The 25,308-nt window shown below is 35.0% G+C and overlaps 1 protein-coding gene across 4 annotated transcripts in view; it reads right to left on the reverse strand.

Moving 5' to 3' along the window:
• The window catches only part of PDE1A (phosphodiesterase 1A), a 344,943-nt gene that overhangs the window by 38,434 nt on the left and 281,201 nt on the right, over positions 1 to 25,308 (reverse strand). For all 4 annotated transcript variants that reach the window (XM_046019690.1, XM_046019688.1, XM_046019689.1 and 1 more), the window contains 6 exons: positions 23,532 to 23,648; positions 22,529 to 22,669; positions 14,201 to 14,301; positions 6,450 to 6,575; positions 5,049 to 5,150; positions 4,821 to 4,941 (listed from right to left, as the gene is read on the reverse strand). In XM_046019690.1, coding sequence (XP_045875646.1) covers positions 4,821 to 4,941; positions 5,049 to 5,150; positions 6,450 to 6,575; positions 14,201 to 14,301; positions 22,529 to 22,669; positions 23,532 to 23,648 — 708 coding nt within the window. The remainder of the gene's footprint in view (positions 1 to 4,820; positions 4,942 to 5,048; positions 5,151 to 6,449; positions 6,576 to 14,200; positions 14,302 to 22,528; positions 22,670 to 23,531; positions 23,649 to 25,308) is intronic.

Consider the following 25,308-nt stretch of genomic DNA (forward strand, 5'->3'; position numbering starts at 1 on the left):
AGATATCTGAGTCACTGTTTATCAGGTGCTGAGAATGACAGAATTGCTCGATAGCTGTATGAAACAGTTTCCTTCTACCTGGATTTCAGATATCAAAAATCAGAGCATGCTGGAAGCTTCATTATTAATATTAGTAACCTTTCTAGAAAAATCAAGAATATATTGAACTTCAAAAACACCTGGACTTGACTTCCTTAAATTCATTATTCTCATGGTTCTGTAAGGTATTCTTTGTCTTGTTTGAAATCAATAAAAGACAGGGATAATAAAAGTCATGATACTATTTGGGTATCTGTAATTTTCAAGAGTCTCTGGAGTTTATTAGAGACTTTTCTTAACACTGTTCTTTTTTTAAAGCTCAAGTAATTGATGAAGCACCTTTATTCTGACATATTCTTTTTTAAGTCAAGGAAAAACTTAATGTACAAATCTTAAAAGCATAAATTATGAACACATTTGTATAAACAGTTAGTATATAAAACATTTCCATCACCTCCAGAAGTTCCCTTAACTTTTTCCAGTGAATCTTACCTCCTATAGACATCCATTATTCAGATTTCAATCACCAGAGATTAATTTTGTTAGTTTTGAACTTCATATAAATGGAATCATACAGTATTTATTTTTTGCAATATATCCTGGTTTGTATCTTTAGTCCATTTTTTAATTGTTGCATGGTATTCCACTGTATGACTATACCCTTTCTATTTCTGATGTTAAATTGGACTGTTTCTAATACTGGGCCATCATAAGTAATAAGTAATACTATCATGACTACTCCACATTGGGTGGGCATAAGAAGCAATTTTTCTGAGTTATACACCTGTGGGAGGACATGCTGCGTCATAGGGGAGATTAAGTTTCACTTTAGTGAATGTTAACCAGTAGTTTTCAGATGAGTTGTAATGATTTATACTTCTGCTAGCAATGCCTGACACTGATTATACTTCCACCAGCAATGACTGGACTTCCAACTGGGGTCCAGTTGTTCCACATCCTCAATAATGCTTAGTATTTTCAGTCCTTTTAATTCTAGCTATTATGGTGAGGATGTAGAGGTATCTCATTGTGCTTTAATATGCAATCCTTTGATAACCGATGATAATGAGAGTACTTGTATGTGTTTATCACCCATTTGTGTATTTTCTTTTATGAGGTGTCTGATCAAATTAGACTAAATTTTTAAAAATTTTATTTATTTTTTTATTAAAAATTTTGTAAGATTTGTAGGAGTTCCTTATATAATCTGTGAAGAAGCTCTTGGACAGATATTTGTAGTACAAATATTTTCTCTCACTCTATGGCTTGCCTTAATGGTATTTTTGGAAGAGAAAAAGCTTTAAAATTTGCTCTTGTCCACTTTACCAATTTTTTTTTTCTTTTTTAGGCAGTACTTTTTGGGTCTTCTCTAAGAAATATTTGGCTACTCCCAAGGTCAGAGATATTCTCCTAAGTTTTCCTCTAGAAACTTTAGAGTCAGATTTTATATAAGGCTGGGGTCAAACTTGAATTAATATTTGTATAAGGGACAAGATTCCTTTTCTCCCATATATTTAGTAAGTATCATTTCTATTTACAAACTTTCCTTTCTCCATTTAACTGTTTCATTGTTTTTGTAGAAAATCAAACAACCATATAAGTATGGGATCACTATTCTGTTTTATTGATCTATTTGCCTGTTTCCATGTTAATAACACACTACTTTGATGACTCTAGCTTTCTACTAAGTCATGTGATAAGGAGATATAAATGCTCCAATTTTCTCAGTCTTTTTCAAAATTGTTTTGGCCATTTTTAGATTCCTACATTTCCATGTTGATTTTAGGACTGGCTTTCTTTCAACTGCTACAAAGAAGTCTGCTACTTTTTTTTTTAATTTTGAATTTTTTATTAACATATAATGTATAATTAGCCCCAGGGGTACAGGTCTGTGAATTGCCAGGTTTACATACTTCACAGCACTCATCATAGCACATACCCTCTATTACAATTTTTAATAAAAATTATCGTAAGTATATTAATCAATTTTGGAAGAATTGACATCTTAACATGTTAATCCATTAATGTGGTATACCTTCTAATCTACGTAGATAGATCTTTAAAAATCTTCTTTCAACAATCTCCTGTGGTTCTCAGTGTTTAGATTTTATATGTATTCAATTAAATATATTCCCAAGTATATTTTATTTTTATGATATTATAAATCATATTGTGCTGAAATTTTTATTTCCAAGTTGTTTAATGTCAGTATATAGAACTACAATTGATCTTACAAATTTGTTAAAGTTATTTATCTGTTCCAGTAGCTCTTTAGAGATTCCTTAAAATTTTCTTTGTAGAAGCTTACGTTTCTGCAAATAAAGACAGCTTCCTTTTTATTTCTATCCAATTTATACTTAATTTTCTTCTAAGTATTTTAGTAGCTAGAACTTCAAATGCCATGTTGAAAGGATTGGTAAGAGAAGATATCTTGAACTTAGTATGAACGTGTTCAATATTTCACCAGGAAATATTATGAAAGCTATGGACACTTTTTACCATGTTGAAAGAGGTCCCTTATTTCTAGTTTGCAGAAAGTTTTTGTAATTAGTGTCTTTTGAATTTTGTCAAATGCCTTTTCTTCATCTATTGATATGACAGTAGGACTCTTTTTTCTTTTAGTACAGTAAATTACTTTAAATGATTTTTTAATAGTAAATCAACTCATGTTATAATATGTACTCTTTTGTTATATCGCTAGATTGGATTTGCTAACATTTAAAGGAATTTTCCATCTAGGTTCATGACAGATATGGGTGTATAATTTTCTTTACTTGCAAAATCTTTGTCAGGTTTTGTCAGGGTTATACTGATAATTTTCCCTCTTTCTCTGTGTTAAAACTGGAATTATTTCTTTCTGGAAAGCTTGAGAGAATTTACCATCTCTCAACTGAATTGAGAACTGAAAGAGAAAAATTGAAACCATCTAAGTCTGAGTTTTTCTTCATAGAAAGTTTAAATTACAAGTTCAGTGTTTAAAAATAGATACATGGATATACAAATTATAATTTTTGTGGGTGTTTGTTTTGGTAATTTATATCTTTCAAAGAATTTGACAATTTCTTCTAAGTTGTCAAATGTATTGGCATAAATTGTGGATAATATTCCTTATGCTTTGCTATATGTAGGGTCTATAATGATAACATCTCTTTTACTTATAACTTATTTTTTTTACTCTTTTTTAATTTGCTGATAATTTTATTATTTTTTCAAAGTACCAACTGTTTCCTTTGTTAATTTTTGCTATTGTCTTTTTTCTGTTTAATTGATTTCTGCTTTTATATTTGTTACTTCCTTTGATCAACTTTATATTTGTTACTTCCTTTGATCAACTAGGTTTAATTTTCCTACTACTAGCTTATTTAGGTGGAAGCACAGATGACTTATACATACTTTTGTTCTCTTCTAATATAAGCATTAAAATAAATAAAGCTCCCTCTAAGCATTGCTTTAGCTGCATCTGACAAAATTTCAATTGTATTTTCATGATCACTTAAAATAATTAAATATTTTTTTAAACCCAAGCAAAGTCATTTATATCTCTTCATACTTCTGTTTTTTTCATATCTAATATAAGAAAGTCATTCTTAAAGATCTCTAAGTTCTTTTTAGATTTACCATTTTCTGGTTAATATTTGGTTGAGTGCATGAAATTATAATTTTTATTTGGCCATAGCACACAGTTGCCCTGTAGAACTGGATAGGTTTTAACATTTGTAGTGTTTTTTTTTTTAAATCACAAAATGTATTAAAATATATTTAAACTATTTTTAGTATGAAAATACTTAAATTTGGAAGATGCTACTCAGTAAGTTTCTCTAGGACTATGCAATGTTATTTTAAAGTGAAACCATGTATCATAATCATTGACAATGGGAGACAGAAAGCAGAGTCCTCCAAATATAGTAATATATTCAGTCTTCATGTCTTCAGAATAGGTATAATGTCAATTGGCTATTCTTTATTGTATTTTTTATAATTAAACTATAACCATAAGAATAGTGCTTTCCTGAGTATTTTGAGTTACTATAACAAATTGTCAAACCTGAGGAGGGTCATGGGTACCCCTGAATTTATAACCAGTGGTCAGAAGGGCTGGTGTCCTAGGGCCCTACTTGAGGTTGGCATCTTGAAGTGAAGACATTCTAATGGAAGACTGAGTCTTTAACTTTGGGAACTGCTGCTAACTCTGGGTGGTTAGCATCATAATTGTATTGTGGTACCTTAGGTGGGAGTGGAAAAAAACAGGGACATTATTTTTTTAAAAAGTATCCTTGAGGTAGAGACCATGTCCATTCCCCATGTCCAACTTTGCTTTTTCATATAACAATCTAGTTTTAACTTAGGCACATGTCAACCCAACACAAAACTACATTTCTCAGCCTCCCTTGCACCTGTGCATATATGACTAAATTTTAACCAACAAGATGTATACAGCAGTGCTATACATCCTCCCCTTTCCCATTTTATGATGAAAGATATTTGCTATCCCTACTCTAATATTTTATCTTTTAACAGCAGACAACAATGTTAATTTGTTTCTTTCTTTCCTAGGAGTAGCATCAGAGATCCAAGACTTGACTATCGTTAGAACATATATTATACTACATAGGATTATGAACTATATTTATCTGAAAGATTAATAAATTCTGCTTGAGGCCCCAAGAATGTGTTGTGACCAGTTGATAATAGTCACAAGTCCTGGATTCTGCATTTACAAAGGTGCATGTCAATACGCCTAGACACTATTTCCATATTTGCACATATTGTCATAGAGGCACCTGTAGGAAAAACTCCTCCATTAGGGCCATGGTCCAGCGGTAGTGCAGCTGCCAGGATTTGGCTGGGTGGCTGATGTCTGCTGCATGGAGAATCAGGGACATAGTTTTGGCTTTGTCAATCCTGTCAAACCAAGGACATATTCAAATTATCAGAACGAAGTCACCAATTACAGTCTTTTCTGAGTCTAAGCCTATGGAACTTTAACATGATGGAAGAAAATAACCTACCCTTCAGGCTGCTGCAAACTGTTTCTTATATTTTTAATTTGCTGGAAGTGACCTGACATGTCTGTAGACAAAACCATTTCAATCACTAGGTTCCGAAGATCCCTGTGGAGTCATCAAAAGAAGAAAGGTTCATTTGGCCCTTGGTGATTCTCAAGTAAAACATTTCCTTAAATATTACTGATTAAATTTTATTTTTCTTTATGGATATGAGCACAAAAGATGCTACTTTTTAAGTGTAAAAGAACTCACATACTTTGACATTATTTCACCCTTTAACCCTCGTAGCTTTTGGAAGTTGCCGGGAGAGTGCTCTGTGAATGATGCTGTTTAACATCTTCCCTTCAAGAACTGGATGTTCCCCCATGCACACCCACAACTGTCTACTACTCATAATTCCTAAATACTGTTTTTCTATCTGAAAGGAACCTGACCAACTTCAAAAAATAATTTCAAATGCAGTATTTGCTATTTTTAAAATCACCACTTTGTATTCAGGATTTATTCAGTGCAAGCAGTGTGGTAGGTTCTTTTATATGAGGAGGTATTATTATTTCACACCAGAGGAGACTGAGTTTTGCCCAGTCACACAGGTAACTGGTAGATGGCCCAAGAGCTCCCACTCCTACTGCTGAAAAATGAACCACTTCACTGTGCCAAGCTTCTATCATAAGAACCCCAGAGAAAACAAGATGCCAAAGTAGGTGGGGATTCTCCATTTCAGCTTTTGGAACACTGTCTCTACAACATATTTCCATATTTTAGCATATTGCATTTGTAATTTTTTCTTCAAACAGTGACTTTTTAATTTTTTTAAAAAGCTAACCTCCGGGGCGGCTGTGTGGCTCAGTGGGTTAAAACCTCTACCTTTGGATTAGGTCATGATCCCAGGGTCCTGGGATCAAGCCTTGCATCGGGCTCTCTGCTCAGCAGGGAGCCTGCTTCCTCCTCTCTCTGCCCGCCTCTCTGCCTGCTTGTGATCTCTGTCTGTCAAATAAATAAATAAAATCTTAAAAAAAATATAAAGCTAAACTCCACATATAGAAAAGTAATATATGAAGAAATCCATATTACACTAAGATTTTGCATTTATTTAGGACCACATATTGGTATAAAGTGGAGCTCCATTACAGAGAGTACATCATTATTTATCCTAAACTATGTGTTGTGTGATACACAGTGTTGTGGACTGGCCATGATGTATACAGATGTGGAATTAGCCTGGAAAATAGCTCAACTCCAACCAGCAGAGCCTGGCTCCTGAACAACATCTTGTAGGTTCTAGTTCTTCTCATAGTCATCCAGTCAAGGGGAACTTTTATAATATGAATTTCTTCATTTTAAATCCCATAATTTAAGTTTTTCCTGAAATTAAATTTCATCTGGGCTTCCTTTGAAACTCACCTCCAGTCATCTTTGGACAAATTTATCAAAACATTCATTTCTTCTTCTTGCATAAGTCGATAAGCTGCACTCACATGGTGATTCTCAAGGACAGAGCGATCATTATACAAAAGGGCAACATCTGACCTAAGAATTAAAAACAAAATTTCCAGCGGAGGATTTCTTTTAGATTTCATGAGCATTTGCTAAATAATATACTCAAGTCACAAGATATCTCATCAATAAGAATTCTATAATCAAACACCTAAATTTATGGAATTACTTAGTTTCTTTCTTTTTAACCACGCAACAGCTTTAAAAAAATAGACTTTGTTTTTTTAGAGCAGTTGTAGGTTCACAGCCAAATTGAGTGGAAGTTACAGCTTTGCCATATATCCCCTCACCCCAGATATGTAAAACCACCCCCTCATTATCAATATCCCACACCAGAGTGGTACATTGGTTATAATATCTAGGTCTACATTGAACGTCATTGTCACCCCAAATCCACAGTTTACATTAGGATTCACTGTTGGTGTTGTACTCCCTGGGTCTTTGGACAAATATACAATGACATGTATCCACCATTATGACATTACTCTGAGTAGTTTCACTGCCATAGAAATCCTCTGTGTTCAGTCTGTTCATCCCTCCCATGCCCATAACCCCTGGTAACCACTGATCTTTTTACTTTTCTCCATAGTTTTTGCTGCTGCAGAATATCATATATTTAAAATCATATAGTATGTAACCCTTTCAGACTTTCAGACTTCAGATTCTTATACTTAGTATTATGGATGTAAGATTCCTCCATGTCTTTTCATGGCTTGATAGCTCAACCCTTTTGAACACCAAGTAATAGTCCATTGTCTAGATCTATCACAAGTTAACCTTTCACCTACCTAAGGATTTCTCAATTGCTTCCAACTTTTGGCCATTATGAATAAAACTGCTACAAATATCCATGTTCAGGTTTTTGTGTAGACATAATTTTTCAGCCTCTTTGGGTAAATAATAAGGAGTGTGATAGCTGGACTGTATGGTAAGAATATGTTTCATTTTCTGACAAACTGCCAGAAATGGCTTTCTAAATGGCTGTACCATTTTGCTTTCCCACTACAGTGCATGAGAAGTCCAGTGCACACATCCTCACCAATAGCTGGTGTCGTCAGTATTTCAGATTTTAGCCATTATAATAGAGGTGTAGTGATATCTCAGTGTTTTAATTTGCATTTCCCTTGTGACATATAATGTGGAATACCTTTTCATATGCTAATTTCCATCTGTATCTCTTCTTTGGTGAGGTGTCTGTTGAAGCACAGTTTTAAGTTTGGCCATTTATTATTGTAGAGTTTAAAGAGTTTTTTGTGTATTTTGCACAACATCCCTTATCAGATATATCTTTTGCAAATATTTTCCCCCACTTTGTGGATGGTCTAATTACCTTGATATTGTCTTTTACAGAGCATAGGTTTCTAACTTTAATGAAGTCCAGCTTACCAATTAGTTTTTGTGAATTTTGATTTAGTGTTGTATCTAAAAAGTCATTGCCCCATTCAAGATCATCTAGGTTTTCCCTTATGTAGACTTCTAGGAGTTTCATAGTTTTGCATTTTACATTTAGGTCTATCCATTTTGAGTTAGTTTTTGTGAGGAGAATAAATCCTCACTGTGTCTAGATTTATTTTTTGTATGTTCATTAGTTTCAGATGCATTTGCTGAAGAGACTAGACTGTGTTTGACCTATTGCATTGCCTTTGCTCCTTCATCAAAGATCAGTTGACTACCTTTTATATGTGTCTATTTCTTGGATCTTTCTTCTGTTCCATTGATCTATTTGCTTATTCTTTTACCAATACCAAACCATCTTGACTACTGTAGCTTTATAGCGAGTCTTGAGGTTAGACAGTATCAATCTCCACTCTGTTCTTCTCTTTCAGTAATGTGTTGGCTATTCTGGGTCTTTTGCCTTTCCATATAAACTTTAAATTTGCTTGTCAACATCCACAAACTATTTTGCTGGAATTTGATTGGGATTGCTTTGAATCTATAGACCAAGTTGAGAAGAACTGACCTCTTAACAATACTGAGTCTTCCTACCATGAACATGGAATATCCCTCCATTGATTTAGTTTTTTGAATCTGTCATCAGATTTTTGTAGTTTTCCTGATATACATCTTATACAGATTTGTTAGATCTATACCTGAGTATTTTAATTTTTTATGCTATTGTAAGCGATACTGTGATTTTAATTTAAAATTCTACTTTTTCATTACTGGTATGTAGGAAAGTGGCCAAATTTTGTGTGCTAACCTTATATTCTGCAAACTTGCTATAATTGTTTATTAGTTCTAGGAGCTTTTTGGTCAGTTCCTTTGAATTTTCTATATAGACTATAATGTAACTTGTGAACAAAGATAGTTTTATGCTTTCTTTCCCAATCTTTATGCTTTCTGTTTCCTGTCCTTGTCTTATTGCATTAACTAGAACTTCCACTATGATCATAGTCTAAAAAAGGTAGTGAGAGAAATATCCTTGCCTTGTTCCTGACCTTACTGGGAAAGCTTCAAGTTTCTCACTGTTAAGTGTGAGGTTAGTCATTAGGTTTTTTGTAGATCTCCTTTATCAAGTTGAGAAAGGTCTCTTTTATTCCTAGTTTGGTGAGCATTTTTATCATGAATGGTGTTGGATTTTGTCAAATGCCTTTTCTCCATTTTAATATAATTTCGTGTTTTTCTTCTTTAGCATGTTGATAGAACGATTTCCTTAATTCACCAGTTTGGTCATAGTTTCCTTTTAATTATCTTAGTTTCCTTTTAATTATCATAGTTTGAATATACTTATGTCTTTTCCTTACAATTGTAATCAGATACCTGTAAAATAATCTAGATATGCCAAATAGAGGAAAAAAAAATTACCTGGTATCCTCATTCAATCATTGAATGAATCAAACCCTCTGTTGATGAATCAACGCTTTCCAGATAGTTGATTACCAACTATTTTCTATGCCCTCAGACTAAAATTACTTTGGATGGAGGGTAGAGGGAATGATGAAAATCATTTGATCTATTATGATTTTAGTTTTTTCTCCCTCATAATGTTGTGATTAAATTTGAATATTTAGATCCTGCAGCATTAAATTGACTGAGAAAACCTTAAAAAAAAACCCAAAATCTGAAATGTGTGTTTTACCACCAATTTATAACGAACATTATATTTTAGAGTGATAAATTCATCAAGGAAAGTTTTTTGCTTTTCACCTGTCCATGTTTTCACATATTTAAGCAAACAAACTACTTCAAGCAGCATTGCTGAACTTAGTGGTCTAGCATAAAGTATGAAATATTGCAAGCATTCTCAGATCTGTATAATGGAGCCTTGGCTTCTTCCTCTGTCCTCTTAGATTGCCAGATCATTTTGCAAGTGTGGAATGGAAGCGGGGCCACTATGTTTAATGTATTAAAATGGCACATCCACCCATGTACGTTGCCAAATTGGAGGCAGCAAAAATAGCAAAAGGGAAGTCAAGTTAAAACCTGTGCAACTTAGTTTCCACTTGCTGCAATGCCCAGACTCTTCGTTTTTCATTCCTTGTGGTAGACATATACTTCATCAGCACTAAAACTGCCTCATTAAGACTTACTGTTTTAGGCTTCTCAGTCAGTAGTACTGGTTACAGAACTGACATTACCACTGAATGTTTACCAAAGAATAGGGAAGGATAAATAAAAGAAAGAACTAAAGAAACCTGGTTTCGGTTGCAAGGAACCTATTTGAGATCTGTATCTAATAACCTACTAAATAAACCAAGCTTTATTATTAATCCAACATAGGGAAAATTACCTATGAGGCAGAACAATTACTTCATCTTTTGTTTCTAGAACTATCAAAAAAGTAGAAAAACATTAGTTAGCTAATGGTACATAATTCCACAATAGATTTTCTTTTAATCTCAATGATGGCCTAAAAATTCTCTAACCAATAATCATAACTCATACAGAAAAGTACACCAGCAAACCTTGTTCAAGAGAGAACTGAATATATCTTGCCCAAGTATCTCCAGAAGTTCACGCAGATCGTGGGAAAAACTGACATGTAAATCACATGTTATTTGTATCAGATGGCCTCAAATCTAGCCACAGCAGTGTAACTACATGACTTGGCTCCAAGTATCACTGTCCTTCACTTTCAGCAGCAAGCAAAGCTATATCTTTGAACCGGATTTAATTATAACAAATTACTATGATTTTGTCTCATAAATCCAATAAGATTCTGATAATACAGCACTATCTTAATGTTTGAGATGGTCTTTGACTGCTAAGAAAAGAACAAAACTCTAAGCAACATTCAGTATCCATGGTAACATGTAGCTCAGTATTTTTACAAAAAAGAAATTATCTCCATTTATTTACACTTTCAAGGAGTTCATGAATTATAATGTCTGTATTGAACTCAAATCTAGCCTTGCACTATGTTCTAAATTATTTTTTATTTTGCATTATCCAGTATATAGTTTTCCGTATTAGAAAAGCATTCTAAATCCAAGTAACAATGAATGATATAAAATACAATAGAATTATTGATACTTGTAACATAAGATCTTATTTTCTCTTGGACAAAATGGAAAAGTGATAGAGTTTTAAAAGCACATCATATTGTTGTGTTTGTGGTCACCACACATGTTCATTTATAGAATTCTTAAATTCTTGCATAATTAATCCTTTAAATTGATCCCAGTAGGCAATTCAAAAGGAAATAAATAAAATACCAGACATTTTCTCCCCTTTATTTACAGAGTTTCTTAATGTAAATTTGGGGGGAAAATGAATTCTTCTTTCTCCCTCTCCTCTTTCTTTACTCTACCTTCTCCTCTACCACCTCTTCCCCTTTTCTCCATTTCCTTCTCCTTCTCTGCAGTCCAGAGCATAAGTAAGTTAGGACTCTTCTCAGTTGTAAACGGATGGTAAGGAGAAAGCAGGAAGTGATGGCCCGACATGACTGCTGGAGAAGGCTACCCCTTGGCCCTCACTTTTCAGAGTAGAAAAAACAAGAAGTGTTCATGGATAACCAATCCCTTGCTCCCTTCTCCAACTGCTAAAACTGTGGGGCCCAGCTCACTAATGAGCTGTGTTTAACTAAAATCTCACTCATTATGGATTCAGTGGATGTAGAAGAGTCTTTGACAAACAAAAATGATGTGCATGGTCTACCTTCACCTTGATTTTTGACACAGAAATGGAAGAGCTGCCTCTGCTCTACAAATGTGTAGGTAATTAACATCCTCTTCCACATGAACAGACCTCCATGGTCTGTAAATCTCAAAAGCTCTGGGGATAGACAGAATGCCTTCCTCAGTATTTCACTGTTGGAATTTCAAGTCTTCCTCTGTCTCCATCAAGGGCCCATGCCATCTAAATCCATCCCATTTCAGGCTATAGAAAACTGGAACTTTCATGCACCTGCCTTGGTCACGGGGTCAGAGTTGTACGAATAGACTGGATTGAGACTGTCCCTCTTCTCAGCTTCTCAATTCTGCCACTGCCATCATCATGTGCAGACAGATAGGTCATTTCACCTCTTGTTTTCTCTTCTTAGACTATGAGGCCTTGACTAAATGATCCATAATGTGGCTCTCTGTCACTTTAGTCACTGAAAGCTCTAAAAATCTCAAATCTTTTGATAAAATATTCCTATGATCTCCATATTAAAAAAATAATTTCCTATAGCTGCAAAATCAGTTGTTAGAAATATTACTATTAAAAAGCAAATGAACAGACCACACAAAAATCTGCACATGAATGTTGATAGCCCCTTTATTCATAACCTTTATTCGAAAATTTGGAAGGAACCAAGATATCCTTTATAAGCAAATAAGGAAACAAACTCTGTCACATGCATATGGAATACTGTTCACCAATGAAATTGAAAGAGCTATCAAGCCATGAAAAGACATTGAGGAACATTAAATGCATATTATTAAGTGAAAGAAACCAGTCAGAGAAGGCTTTATATCACAGGATTTCAACTATATGACATTTTAGAAAAGGCAAAACCACAACATATTAACAAGACCAGTGGTTGTCAGGTGTAAAGGCAGAGAGAGGGAGAGAGGGAGGGAGGGAGGGAGGAAGGGAGGGAGGAATAGATGATGCACTGGAGGTTTTAGGGTAGTGAAACTATTGTGTATGATACCATAATGGTGGATACATGGCATTATACATTTGTAAAATCCATACAATGTGTAACACAAAAACTAAACTCTAATATGTAATATGGGCTTAAGTTAATAATAATGTATCAGTAGTGGTTATAACAAATACATTATAACAAATGTACCATACTGATGCAAGATGTTAACAACAGGGGAAACTATGGGGGTGAGGAAAGAGAGTATATGGGAAACATGTACTTTCTGTTCAGTTTTTCTATAAATCTAAAACCGCTCTAAGAAATAAAGTCTATTAATTAAAAAAAAGAAAAAAATTAATTTTGCCTTAATAAGACTGGAGGGATCTACAGTAATTCTAGAGCAGTATTAGTCTCTCAACTTCCATCTCCATCTCAAGCAACTCTGACTAGTGAAAGACTTAGAGAAATGTCAGGGACCTATGTATAGAAAGTTGGATCATGGGGCACCTGGGTGGCTCAGTGGGTTAAGCCTCTGCCTTCGGCTCAGGTCATGATCCCAGGGTCCTGGGATCGAGTCCCACATCGGGCTCTCTGCTTAGCAGGGAGCCTGCTTCCCCCTCTCTTTCTGCCTACCTCTCTGCCTACTTGTGACCTGTCTGTCAATAAATAAATAATCTTTAAAAAAAAAAAAAGAAAGAAAGTTGGATCATGATGGGTCCTAGACACATTTTGCTTCTCAGGCACTGAGATCTCTGCAACCAAAAAGAACACAGAGCACCTTTCTGTTATGAAATGAATTATGTCTCCCTAAAATTCATATGTTGAAGTCCCCTTATACCTTAGAATGTGACTGTATTTGGAGAAAAGTCTTTTAAAGAGGTAATTAAAGTTAAATAAGGTTATAAGGGTGTGCCTTAATCCAATATGGTTGGTGTTTTTATAAGAAGAAGAGATACCAAGAACGTGTACCCACACAGAAAAGGGCATGTGACAGTGAGAAGGTGGCCATCTAAACCAAGCAGAGAGGCTTCCACAGAAACCAAATCTGCTGACAATTCTTGGACTTCTAGACCTCAGAACTGTGAGAAAAATTCTGTTTTTTAAACCACCCAATCTGTGATTTTGTGATAATAGCCCTAGCAGACAGATCTATCTCCAGTCTAGAAATTTGATTCTAATAACTATCATTATTAGCACCATTAAAAAACCTCATTTTCTAATTATTTTAAATTTAGCACTTCACACTAACCTGGAAATACGGTTTCTTTGATTTTCTTCAAAAGCACAATTTTATTACTTTCACATACATAATGATACTAAACTAATGCCTTAAATAACATGTTGCAAGATTCATGTCAGTCAGATGTCTAAATTGTGTGATACTTCAAAGTATAAATTCTGGGCAGAGAGAAATTATCTGATACATTTTTATATTCTTTAAATTGCTAAATATGTCAGTAAGTATTTATACAGTTTTACTGATAATTGAGAAAGTGTAACTTAAGGAATTTTGCTAAAATCCATTAAAACTACTTACTAGCCATCTTCACTGTTTTTTAAAAATTTTATTAAAAATAAGAGATACGTAGAAGAACAAACTTCAAGTTTCAAGTTAAAAAAGTTAATACTTTATGTAACTTACCTTGTCTGAATATGAAAGTTGTTTGTGGTTCCTGTATGCTCGTAATCATGAATGGCAGCAGCAAAGACCATTGCTAAAATTTCCAGTTCAGTGAGCCAGTGCTGGTAAATTAAAGAAAGATACTATCATATTTACAAAGCAGAGGCCATGCTCTATTTCTACAAAAGAGATTTTCAGTGCAGCCAGCATAAGTAATCAAATAAATACATTAAATTATTTTCATTGTTTTTTTTTTTTTAAAGATTTATTTGACAGATAGAGATTACAAGTAGGCAGAGAGGCAGGCAGAGAGAGAGAGGGGAGGAAGCAGGCTCCCAGCCAAGCAGAGAGCCCGATGCGGGGCTCGATCCCAGGACCCTGGGACCATGACCTGAGCTGAAGGCAGAGGCTTTAACCCGCTGAGCCACCCAGGCGCCCCATTTTCATTGATTTTTAAATACATTTTTCCTTCCTTTCTCACATTCATTGATTGTGCATAATGGATGGTTCATGAGGTCAATGATTGTTTCATGGCTTGTAGGTTCAAAATACAGACATTATAATGTTCCTCGCCAATCAGAAAAGGAGTAATTTTCTGTCATTTAAAAGGTAAACCCTGTGTGGATTTTTGAATTCACAGATTTATGAATCTGGGCTCTCATGAAATCAGTTACAGTTTAGTATTTTTTTTAATTTATTAATTTTTAACATAAGGGCCCATACACCATTAGAATATCTTTAGCTCAACTTTTGTAGAAGACACTACTATGAGAAAAATTTTCACCTAAGAGTTGAAAATATTCACTTTGCTCATTAGAGAACTGAACTTTGCTTATATAGTTCATATTAAGATTCATAAGAGTTTCTAAGAATTTACCAAATTTGCTCTTCATAACACACATATTCTGACTGTGCAATTAAACCTAATAATAAATGATAGAGCAAGTGTTTTCAGTTAAAATCCAGACCACCCACTTCATATACATTGATCTTTCTGTTATCAGGTGGATGGCTTAACAAAATATCTCTGCTAGTATAAGTCTACTAGGTAATTTGGCAGTTTATTCATCACTGAAATTGTGCATAACAGTTTTACTACACTATCTATTATGATAACCATGGGCCACCACTTAAATTGAAAATAAATAAAATTAAGTAAAATTAAGTTCACTTTCCCTGGGGACAAAAGCCACATTTCAACTGCTCAGGAGTCACATGTGGCAAGTAGTTACCATATGGAACAGTGCTGATGCAAAGTTCAGAAAAAAAAAGAACAGAACGTTCTGTTAGATAGAGGTGCAAGTAGATGGTACTTGATGCTGGGAATGGAGGATCCCAATGATAAAGGAGCCTGTTCATTAGTTCATTCCACACACTTGAAACAATTACATCATACAAAGAAACAGAAAAATAGAAACTACATGCATACTTGATAAACAGTCACAGAAAAAGATACAATCAAAGGGCAGATAGAATGTCTACTTGGTGGCAGTGATCTTGGAAGAAGGATGCACAAAGATTTGCACCTAATGCCATGGGAGAAACAGAGAGATTCTAAATAGAAAGAGCAGATGCAGAATGATACTGTGGAGACCGATATGGAAATCGAATTGCCCATAGTACAATTGTGTTGGAGAGTCAAGTGGAATGAGAATGGAAAGAGTGCAGATTATGGGAAGAGTTGATAGACTACTTTGATTAGAGCTGATGAATCTGGATTTTGTATAAAATGCAGGAGGGAGCCATAAGTCCAAAATGAGATGTGACAACTGTTGGATTTCATAATTGACAAAGGCATGATCTTATAAATTTTTGCTCCTCTTCACATAATCTACCAGTTACCAGTCTGGTAATTGGCACATAGTAGGAACTTAATACTTGTCTGCTGACTTGAATTTCACCAGTTTTGCGTTTGGAGGAGGCAGTTAGGAGTTGTGGAAAGAGAATATGGATAATCAGACAATCCTGGTTTTAAATCTTTGTTGATCATGTGGCAAATAAGTTATTTACCCTCTCAGGCACAGTTCCCATGAAAATAGAATTAGTAATCATTCCTGTGGAATTTTAAGAGAAGTTTTTAAGTTAATGTATTCACTGTGTCTTTTGCAAATCTTGTATAATAGTAAAATACAGAAAACGTGTCATTTTGCTGAACTTACTACCTTAAAAGCGCTGTAGAAGGCATTGAGTCTGGAAAATAATTGTGAGCTAACATATCTTTAGTGATTGCAATTCAAGAATAAATGTCTCACAGCTGGATGACTGAAGCAGAAATGATTTTCAGACCAATGGGAGTTGATATAACTAGCTATTTTGTGTTTATGGGTGCATTTAATTGTGAGTCATTAAAAGGAAGAATGGCCTCTATTATAGCCTGAAGTGGGACTGAGCCTCCAATGTCCCCAGTGAGACTGTGGAATTAAACACCATGAAATGGAAAGCAATTGAAGTTAAACCAGGTTTTGTACCCCCAGAAACTCTTTGTTTTATAAAAAAAAATTGATCCGAGAGACAGATTGCCAATTTTCTTAACCATATCCTAATTTTTCTAAAGATCTTATTTATTTATTTGAGAGAGAGTAGACATTGGGTAGAGGGGCAGAATGAGAAGAGAATCTTAAACAGACTCCTCACTGAGTGTGGAGCCCAATGCAGGGCTTGATCCCAGGACCCTGAGATCACAACCTGAGCCAAAACCATGAGTCGGACATTTAAAAGACTGTGCCACCCAGGTGCCCCTTATGTATTTCCTATTGATTTTATTTAAGATCAACAGATTTAACTGTCACTTAAAAAAAGTGATATTTAATACCTACAATAATATAGAAAATGAAGCTGCAATTATAAAAAACATTAAATTAGGGCAGCAGAGATGGATTTTAATTATAGATTATCTCATAAGCATTTAAAATTATCCTCCTCGCTGTTAAAATTGATTATACTTATCTCCTGTTTTTAGTCTCATTATTCTCTGCTTCCCATAAATAGTACTTCCTCCACGAATCTCTCTTATTTATTGCCACACTATGGCCCTAATAATTAAGTTCAAATGATAAAATAGTTTGAAGAGTGAAATATTGAACCCTCTCACTTAATTTAAAAGCACACCTAATTTGTATTAGTGAAAGTAGAATTTTGGGCTGATTTTTAGTTCCTTAGTTGTTCATTCATTTTACATTGGTGCCAAATGAGAATTCCAACTCAGAAAATGAATGCTTATATTCATGGATTTTGTAAGTGATTCATGAGAATATGCCAGAGAAAATGAGGCTGAGTCCTGTCACTCTTCCCAATTAGCACAGTGGTCAGTATATAACCTACATGTTTCTGGTTTCTCATGGGCAGATATAAAGGGTTAAAATGATGGGTCGTGAGCAGTGCAGACACAGTGTTTCATCTAAACCACAGTTTGCATTTTGCCTAGAGAAATGCCCAGGTAGACTAACTCTAAAATGAGCAGTCCTCAAATTATATCATAGGGAGATACTGACAGCCATCAGTAGTTACTGTAATGGTATCAGAAAGAAAGGAAAAGGAACTAACATTGACTGGACATTTTAGATAGATGGTCTCTTTTGTATAACCATCCTGCTTTCCACTTATGAGGTAAATATTTTTATCTTTACTTAGCATGTAACAAAGCTGGGTCCTAAAGAATTGAGTCAACCTGCCAAAGGTTACATAGTTATCAAATGGCAGAGCAGGAATTCAACCCAAAATCTGATTCCGAAGTTTCTGTTCCTTCCAGAGATCACTATATTCCTTTTATGGATGACTACAGCATTCATTACTTGATGGAGGCAATATGCAGAATACATTTTTCCAAGGTTTTAGAAGCAGAATTTCTAAAGAGTTTAACTGGGTATATTGATGGGTAGAAGCTCTAAATAGAGCTTTAATACTTATGATGTAAGTTTTCATATCCGAATTATTCAGTGTGTGTGTGTTTATGTGTGAGAGAGAGAAAGTGAAAGTGTAGTGCATATTAAGGCTGGGAGAATTTCAGGTCAGAAAATCACATTGACCTATTAGTTTCTGTTGTGTCTCAAACAGCATAATTAACAACTTTCTTAGCTAAATTATAGGGTTGGACACTTTTTTCTCTAACTTTGAATAGGACAACATAGTTTGCTATAACTTATCCAGTAGTAAAATGTGTCATAATAATATTAATACATAATACACATAAAATAATATAATATATAATAAAAATAAATTGACATTATTGATATTAGGATGTGTGTTAATACCTACTATGTTTCAGGAACTAGGTTAGGTGCTTTGCATATATGGTATCTGTGCCTCCTCACTGTCATCCTACATGGTGGTATTATTAGCCACATAGTAATGACAAGAAAACCAAGGTAGTGAGTGAATGATCTAAGTCATGGTAGAGCAGGGTTTCAAACCTATATCTGATTGCCTTGAAAGCCTGCACTCTTTCTACTCTTCCAAACATTGTTGTCTGGGAAGCCATTTGCAAGAATAGTATTTCCACATAGTTGGTAGAATAGAAACAAAGTGGCATATTTTTTGTAGATAGACTGGAGAAAAACTGAGTCAATCCAGAGTATGGGAGGCTATTTCTGGGTGTGGTCAGGGGACTACAACTTCCAAAGCAAATAGATCTCATAGCATCTTTCCTTCTTCTACTCTTAATATTAGAACACAGGGTCAGGAGCCCTTAGACACAAGTGTTCCCTTACAAAGGCCATTGGAAGATTTCAAATTCAGAGAGACACTTGGAGGTGGCTTGGCAGCATTTGGAGAAGCAATTTACTCTTCAGCCAATGCATTGAGCTACCACACACCACCGTCACCTTGGCACAGAGCTACAAGTTAACTGTCAAGGGACAGAGAGGGACAGGCAGAGTGTGTACTAGCATCAACTCTCCTCTGCAGTGCCTCCTTCCAGGCTGAGGGTATCCTGTGTGACAGTAACAAACTGAAGGACAATAGCTTCATCACAGTCCCCTTCAGTAACTGGTCCTTAGACCATTTTGCAGGTGGCAGGCTGTGCTCGTCACCTGACAGTCTGGGGCTGCCCCTGGAGTGCTCCAGAAATGTCACACAGATAAGACCATCCTGAAATGGCAGGGCATCAACTAAAACTAAAGCCAGTGACCCAGTCTTCCCCACATCAAATCCGAGGAGTTTCAGCTAAATCAATATTTCTATAATACATTTTTGTTGTTTCAAAGAACCAACATATTCATCTGTGTGAAAATTAATACTCCCCTACCACTACTTTTTTCATCTGAAGAAAAGCTTGTTAAAATAACTTCCCTAAAGCTATCAAGCGGGCTGTGAAACCTAGTTTTCACAACATAGGCAATAAATCCGTAATTCATTTTGCTTTTCCTCTTACCTATTATAAAGTTTCTCATTACTTCCTGTAGTTGAAATGTATTTTCCGGATCTCAGACAACAATGACAGTCTTCCACTAGACTATTTTTGTAATGGCCAAACTAATGGACGAGTAAAGAGCCCACTGACACATTGTTGCTGAAGGATGAATTAATCAGAAACAATTTCTCCAATGAAACCTGCTAAAGTAGATCGAAGTTCTGTTTATGATTGGTAAGTTAAGGACTATGTGATCTTTACTAATGTCAAATTTCTAGGAGTCATGCCAGGCTGGGCCAGATTTCCCATCTTCCAAAGAAGTTGGAATGGCTTGTTAGATCTGGGAACAGGCCCTCCTCACAAGCCTGAGGGAAAAGTCACACCGTGGATTTGAATTACTGTATTTACATCATTCTTCATCCCTTCAATGTCACCTTCAGAAGAGAGGTTCTAAACCTGAAATCAGAGACTTTTATTCGGCTCCCTTTATACTGATAGCAAAAAAAAAAAAAAAAATGTACTTAAGCAAAAATATATTTTTAAATGATGAAATTTTGGTTACTTCCCAGCATAATACAGTATACATCTTCTCATTGAATTTCATAATTAAAGTAGATATTTGATTATACTGAAGTAGGCATTACTTTTCCATTCCATCTTGTTCTGAAGAAAATTAACCACTTCAGTTTCCATTTCAGAGAATCATTTAAATATTTCATTTTTCAGTTAATTTTTTTAGGTCCACAGAACTCAGGAAAGAGGACATGCAACACTTAAAATGAAAACCATCTCACTATCAGATTCAAGACCAAGGCCTTAGAGAGGAAACAGCAAGCAGCTCTAACCAGGAAGATGCTGAAGTGACTTTTTCAAGGATAACAGCATTTACTGCTGTCAGGAGGCAAAGAGCTCAAGAAATAGCTGTGACAGTGAAGTCTTATTAAAGCAAAGGAAATTTAAAAGTATTTCTGTGTGTGTGTGTGCACACATGCTAGAAACAATTACAAGGAAGGTTACATATACTACTTTCTAAAAGCTTATAATATCTTAAAGTTATGTCTTTGCATGCTTAATTTTCTACTTATTTTTGTTACCTTCTACTTCCTCTTTCTACATGTCAAATCAGACTCCTGGAAAGAAGAGTGAGTACGCTTCAACCTAGGACCAAGAAGTTTAGCCATGACTGCATTTGATCTCAGCCAATGGGTACATTTATACCATAAGTCTGTGATGTCCACATATATAACTTACTACAGGAAAACACAAGGTCTGATGTTGGCAACACATGCAGTTCAGCCTTCTACAAGGTCACAAGGATGTCATGCTACTGCCTCAATTAAAGATTTCTGCCTCCCCCAAATAGGACTTAACTCCAAAGCAGGTTACGTTACTTTGTAATTTTGTGGTAGAATGCAGATTTCATTGAATTGGCAGTGAGATTCCAAGAAAATCCTTTATTAAATAAAAGCCTTTACTAGAAGTTGAGCTCCCAGCCATTAGCCATTACCAACTGCCAGCTATGTGAGTGAACCCCCATGGGTATCTTGTTCAATGATGTCCTCAGCTATGGTTGTTAGCTGATTGTAAGCCCATCAATGACCTCAACTGAGAACCTGCTATTTGGGATGCTTCTAACTAACAGACCTTGGAGAGCTACTGATAAGTTGTTGTTTTAAGCCAGTAAGTTTTGGAGCAGTTTGTTTTGGAGCAACAGATAATCAAAACATGGGTTAGGAGTGGGATCTGAGCCCAAGGCATTGATGGATGTGCAACATTTTGGAGACAAAGAAAGATGAAGAAGAGCAAACAATTTCTTCAATCATCATATGAGACACTATTGGATCAACCATAGCGAATAGATTGTATGTGTAGTGAACAACACACTACAGTTGCTTGGGTAAAAATAAAATTAATATGAAAAATTTCTATATATAACAAAGTTGAAGAATCATGTAACTATTCTAAGTTTTCAGGATCTTCTGGACAACATACTATGGCTCTAGGGACTTTGCATGGGACCAGATTAGGAATAATCTCTGGTGTGGACAGATGAGATATTGAGGATCTCTGGGCCCCAAAGAGTATTAGTTACATAGATCTGAGTGTCAATGACCCAACAGAATGTGACTTCTGAAGTCACATTCTGAAGTCACATTCTGAAGTCTTCATTCTGAAGTCAAAATAGATAGGCAATGTGTATTATGGGATTTGATGGAACATTCTACTTAAATGAAATTTATGGCATTGCTTCAGCAGAGGCTGAGACATCAGGAATCAAGAAGGTACCAAGATTTGGGCATCTCCTATGGTCTGTATCCCTTTGAACCCACTTCAGTGAGGAATTTTTAGAAGAAAGTGTTGCTCCTTCCTTTTCACTTTCTGGGAGTCACTGTAATCTCTGAGACATTACAGAAATTCCAAGCAGAGTCAGAATTCCTAACATCTACTTGTTGTTGTCCTGGATTGCATTGCTGAATCATTTATTTATTTATTCACTGATTTATTTAGATGCAAAGAAGAGGAAGGAGAATTTGGAAAAATTCACATAAATCATTTCCAAAGTCCCTATTAGGATTTGATTGTGATTATCAGTGCAAGTAAAAGAGAAAAAAAATCCACAGAAGTCAGCTTGGGAGAACATGAGGGAAGAGCACTGTAATTAACTTTTTCCCAAGACTTTGTGTAGGTCCCCCTTTTTTTTTTTTTTTTGGCTGATTCCTATAGGGAAAAAATTATAAACAAAAATGTTCGGAAGTCCAAATTTTGGACAATTTGCAATATATTTACATTTGCCTCTGGGTATCTTTTTTCATGGAGTTAAAATATTTTTTGGAAAATGCATATTATGAGTAATTCATTAACCATCAAAAATCCGAAAGATCATCACTTATAATATTCCTGTGGGTGTTGAAGGGACAATGGCAATGTGAGACAATGGCAATGTAGGAGAAAGGAATTTGATGTTCCAAATTAACAAACTTCAGTTATAAAAACTTTCTTACCATGATACCTGTATGAAGCATTATGTAATGCACAGTTTGAGTGACATCAGCTGCATGAATCAAATTGTGATAAGGATTTTTGTATTTGCTGTAACCAACTTCTAAACCTTCTGCAAAGGAAATTAGGCAAGAAACAGGAATCTGCAAAAAGTAATAATCATGATTATATTTTGGTCAAAACTGTAGCACTAAATCAACATGAGCACAACAATGTTTGGGATGGGACACAACTGTGAGTCAGATGTGGGCAGTAGTTTTTTGAGGTTACATGTAGGCTGTTCTGAAAAACTATTTCATTAATCTGCTAGCTTTTAATCCTAAGAAAGATTGTAACCCCCAGCTATTTAACTATAGTAAATGAAATAACAATCTTACCCATACTGTCATCTTTAAATGTTTATATCTCCAGAGTCAAGACAAAAGGCTAGTTCTTAAAAGATTAAAATTTCCAATTACAATTGGTGATGTCTAATTTTTCTATCTGTAATACAAGGGATTAAAACAAATGACCTCCCAATACTTTCTATCTAAAATTCCATGATTCCATTGGTAATGATGAAAGGTATAGGTTGCAGAGTGCTCAGAAATCTGGATCAAATCTGCTGCTTAAATGGCTCTAAAATGAAATTAACTAGAAGCCCTTTCATCTCGGTTTAAGAAAAGCTGCCAGGAAAGGTTCATTCTGTGTTTTAGGAACACAGAAGATGATATTTTTTAAAAACATAGCTCCTAATTGCAACATGACTGGTATGTGGGTAATTCAGGGGGATGATGGTATCTTGCTGGAATGAGGCTACAATGGCCTCACAATGTCCGTGTGGATATATGTCAGTGAGTCATGGATAATGGCTGTATCATGTGGTGAACTCGTTCCACTAGTTCTGTGACCTACCAACTAGAAATGTTATAAAATGCATTGATTAATGACTCGATGTTCTGCATTGTCATTCTTATTCAGATAACGAATTCTAAGAGCATTTCATTTTTGTTCCATGTTTCTGACCTTGAAACGATTGATAAGATCATATCTGGTAAACAGTTCATAAATCATAAACTTCAGACTGTGTTCTCCACTTGCTTCATTTAAGGCAAATACATCAAAAGACCATTTATCAACATCCTGTAAAAAATGAAAAAAGGAGTAAATGCTTTAGATGGCAATATCATTTAGTTGTTTCTTTCTGTGAAAAATTCTTGGAGAGATCAGGCATTGTAGATTTAGTAGGTCACATTTCTATTTAGAACATCAGACTATATTTTTTTCCAGTGTCTGGTATGACAGCCCCTTAGTATCCATGGGTTCACAAAAATGAGGCCATAATGGGTAATATAAGTGTTAAAATCTTCCCCTTAATCCCAAAGTTATCAAGCTTGATGTAATAAACCTGATAACACTGTAATAACAATCTTATTCTCAATCTCTCTTCAAATTCATGCTATAAATCACTTGTTCAGAGGAGGCTTCATTTTAAGGTAGTATTACAGGTTATGTGCGTGGTGTCAATGGAGGAATAGGGGAAAATAGCCCCAATTTCTCTTTCCCACCCACTACATTCTACATGGCTTGAAATTCCACCCTAAGAGTTAATGCTTTGATTTAAAGCTTTGATATTTTATGTCTTCTTTTAAGTTTCAAATAACCTAGAAAGATAGAGTATATACTACCTTATTACTCACTCTAACCTTGGCTGATTCATTTACACTTTCCTCTAGGGACAGATGGGAAGGAAAAGGAAGTGAGTCTTTTGATAGAGGAGAAGGAGGAGGAAAGTAATTATAGCATCTCAGGCGATTCCCAAGGGAAGTGGTCAGGCCTATAGGGAGATACATACATACCCATGGAAAAAATCCACTAACAGTGGGAGAGAAGGCAACGAGAGCTATGCCAAACCATTCCAGCTACCTCGTGATTTTTGCTTTAAGTAACTGCAGGTTGAAAACTTGCAGAAGGGTTCACAAAAAGGGACCTGTAACAAGTGATATCAGTCCTATACAGGTTTTCATGTAGAGTGGGAGCTCCAATGCTAAATCAATGAAATTTTAAAAACTTAAAGAAATACAACAGTCATTTCTAACGATTTTTAGAAATTCTTAGCAAAGTGTGCGCTTACATACACGCAGCAAGTTTAGTATTGAATAGGGCAACCTTAAAACTGTGCATTATTTTTTAATTTGAGCTGGGATTATTTACAACTTCATTTAATACATTTTTAGAGAGGCCAACAATCTGTATTATAACATGCTGAAACTAAACTGAGAATCTGATAAATAGTATTCAATACTATTTATTCAATTTATTCAATACAGTATTAAAAATACTGCTTTTGTGTAAGCCTGACGACTCACAGACCTGTACCCCTGGGGCAAATAATACATTATGTGTTAAAAAAAAATACTGCTTTTGAAAATAGTAATAACGGCTTCAAATGGTATTTTTAATCACTTGAAAACACCAGTGAGATGGTTTTTGATTTGCTTGTACAGCTTTGTTAAATTCCTTGTATTTGGTCGTGATTTGATCCCCAAACACTTGCTTTACAAACACTTTGTTTGTAAATTTAAAATCTCTGAAGGTTGTGTGAGCAGGCATTTTAACATCAATAAAGCTCAAATGAGGCCAACAAATCTTTTACCAAATTCCAAAGCTAATACAAGAATTAGTTCAGATTGTTAGGAGGCTGCTATTTATAGTTCCTGCTTGGGGTTTCACACTGAGTAAAAGGTTAGTTCTCCACTTTGGGGGATTTTTGTCAACAATGATGATTTACACTTATAAACTA

The sequence above is a fragment of the Meles meles genome, chromosome 9 (genome assembly GCF_922984935.1).
Source record: "Meles meles chromosome 9, mMelMel3.1 paternal haplotype, whole genome shotgun sequence".
In the NCBI taxonomy this organism is placed as follows: Eukaryota; Metazoa; Chordata; class Mammalia; order Carnivora; family Mustelidae; genus Meles; species Meles meles.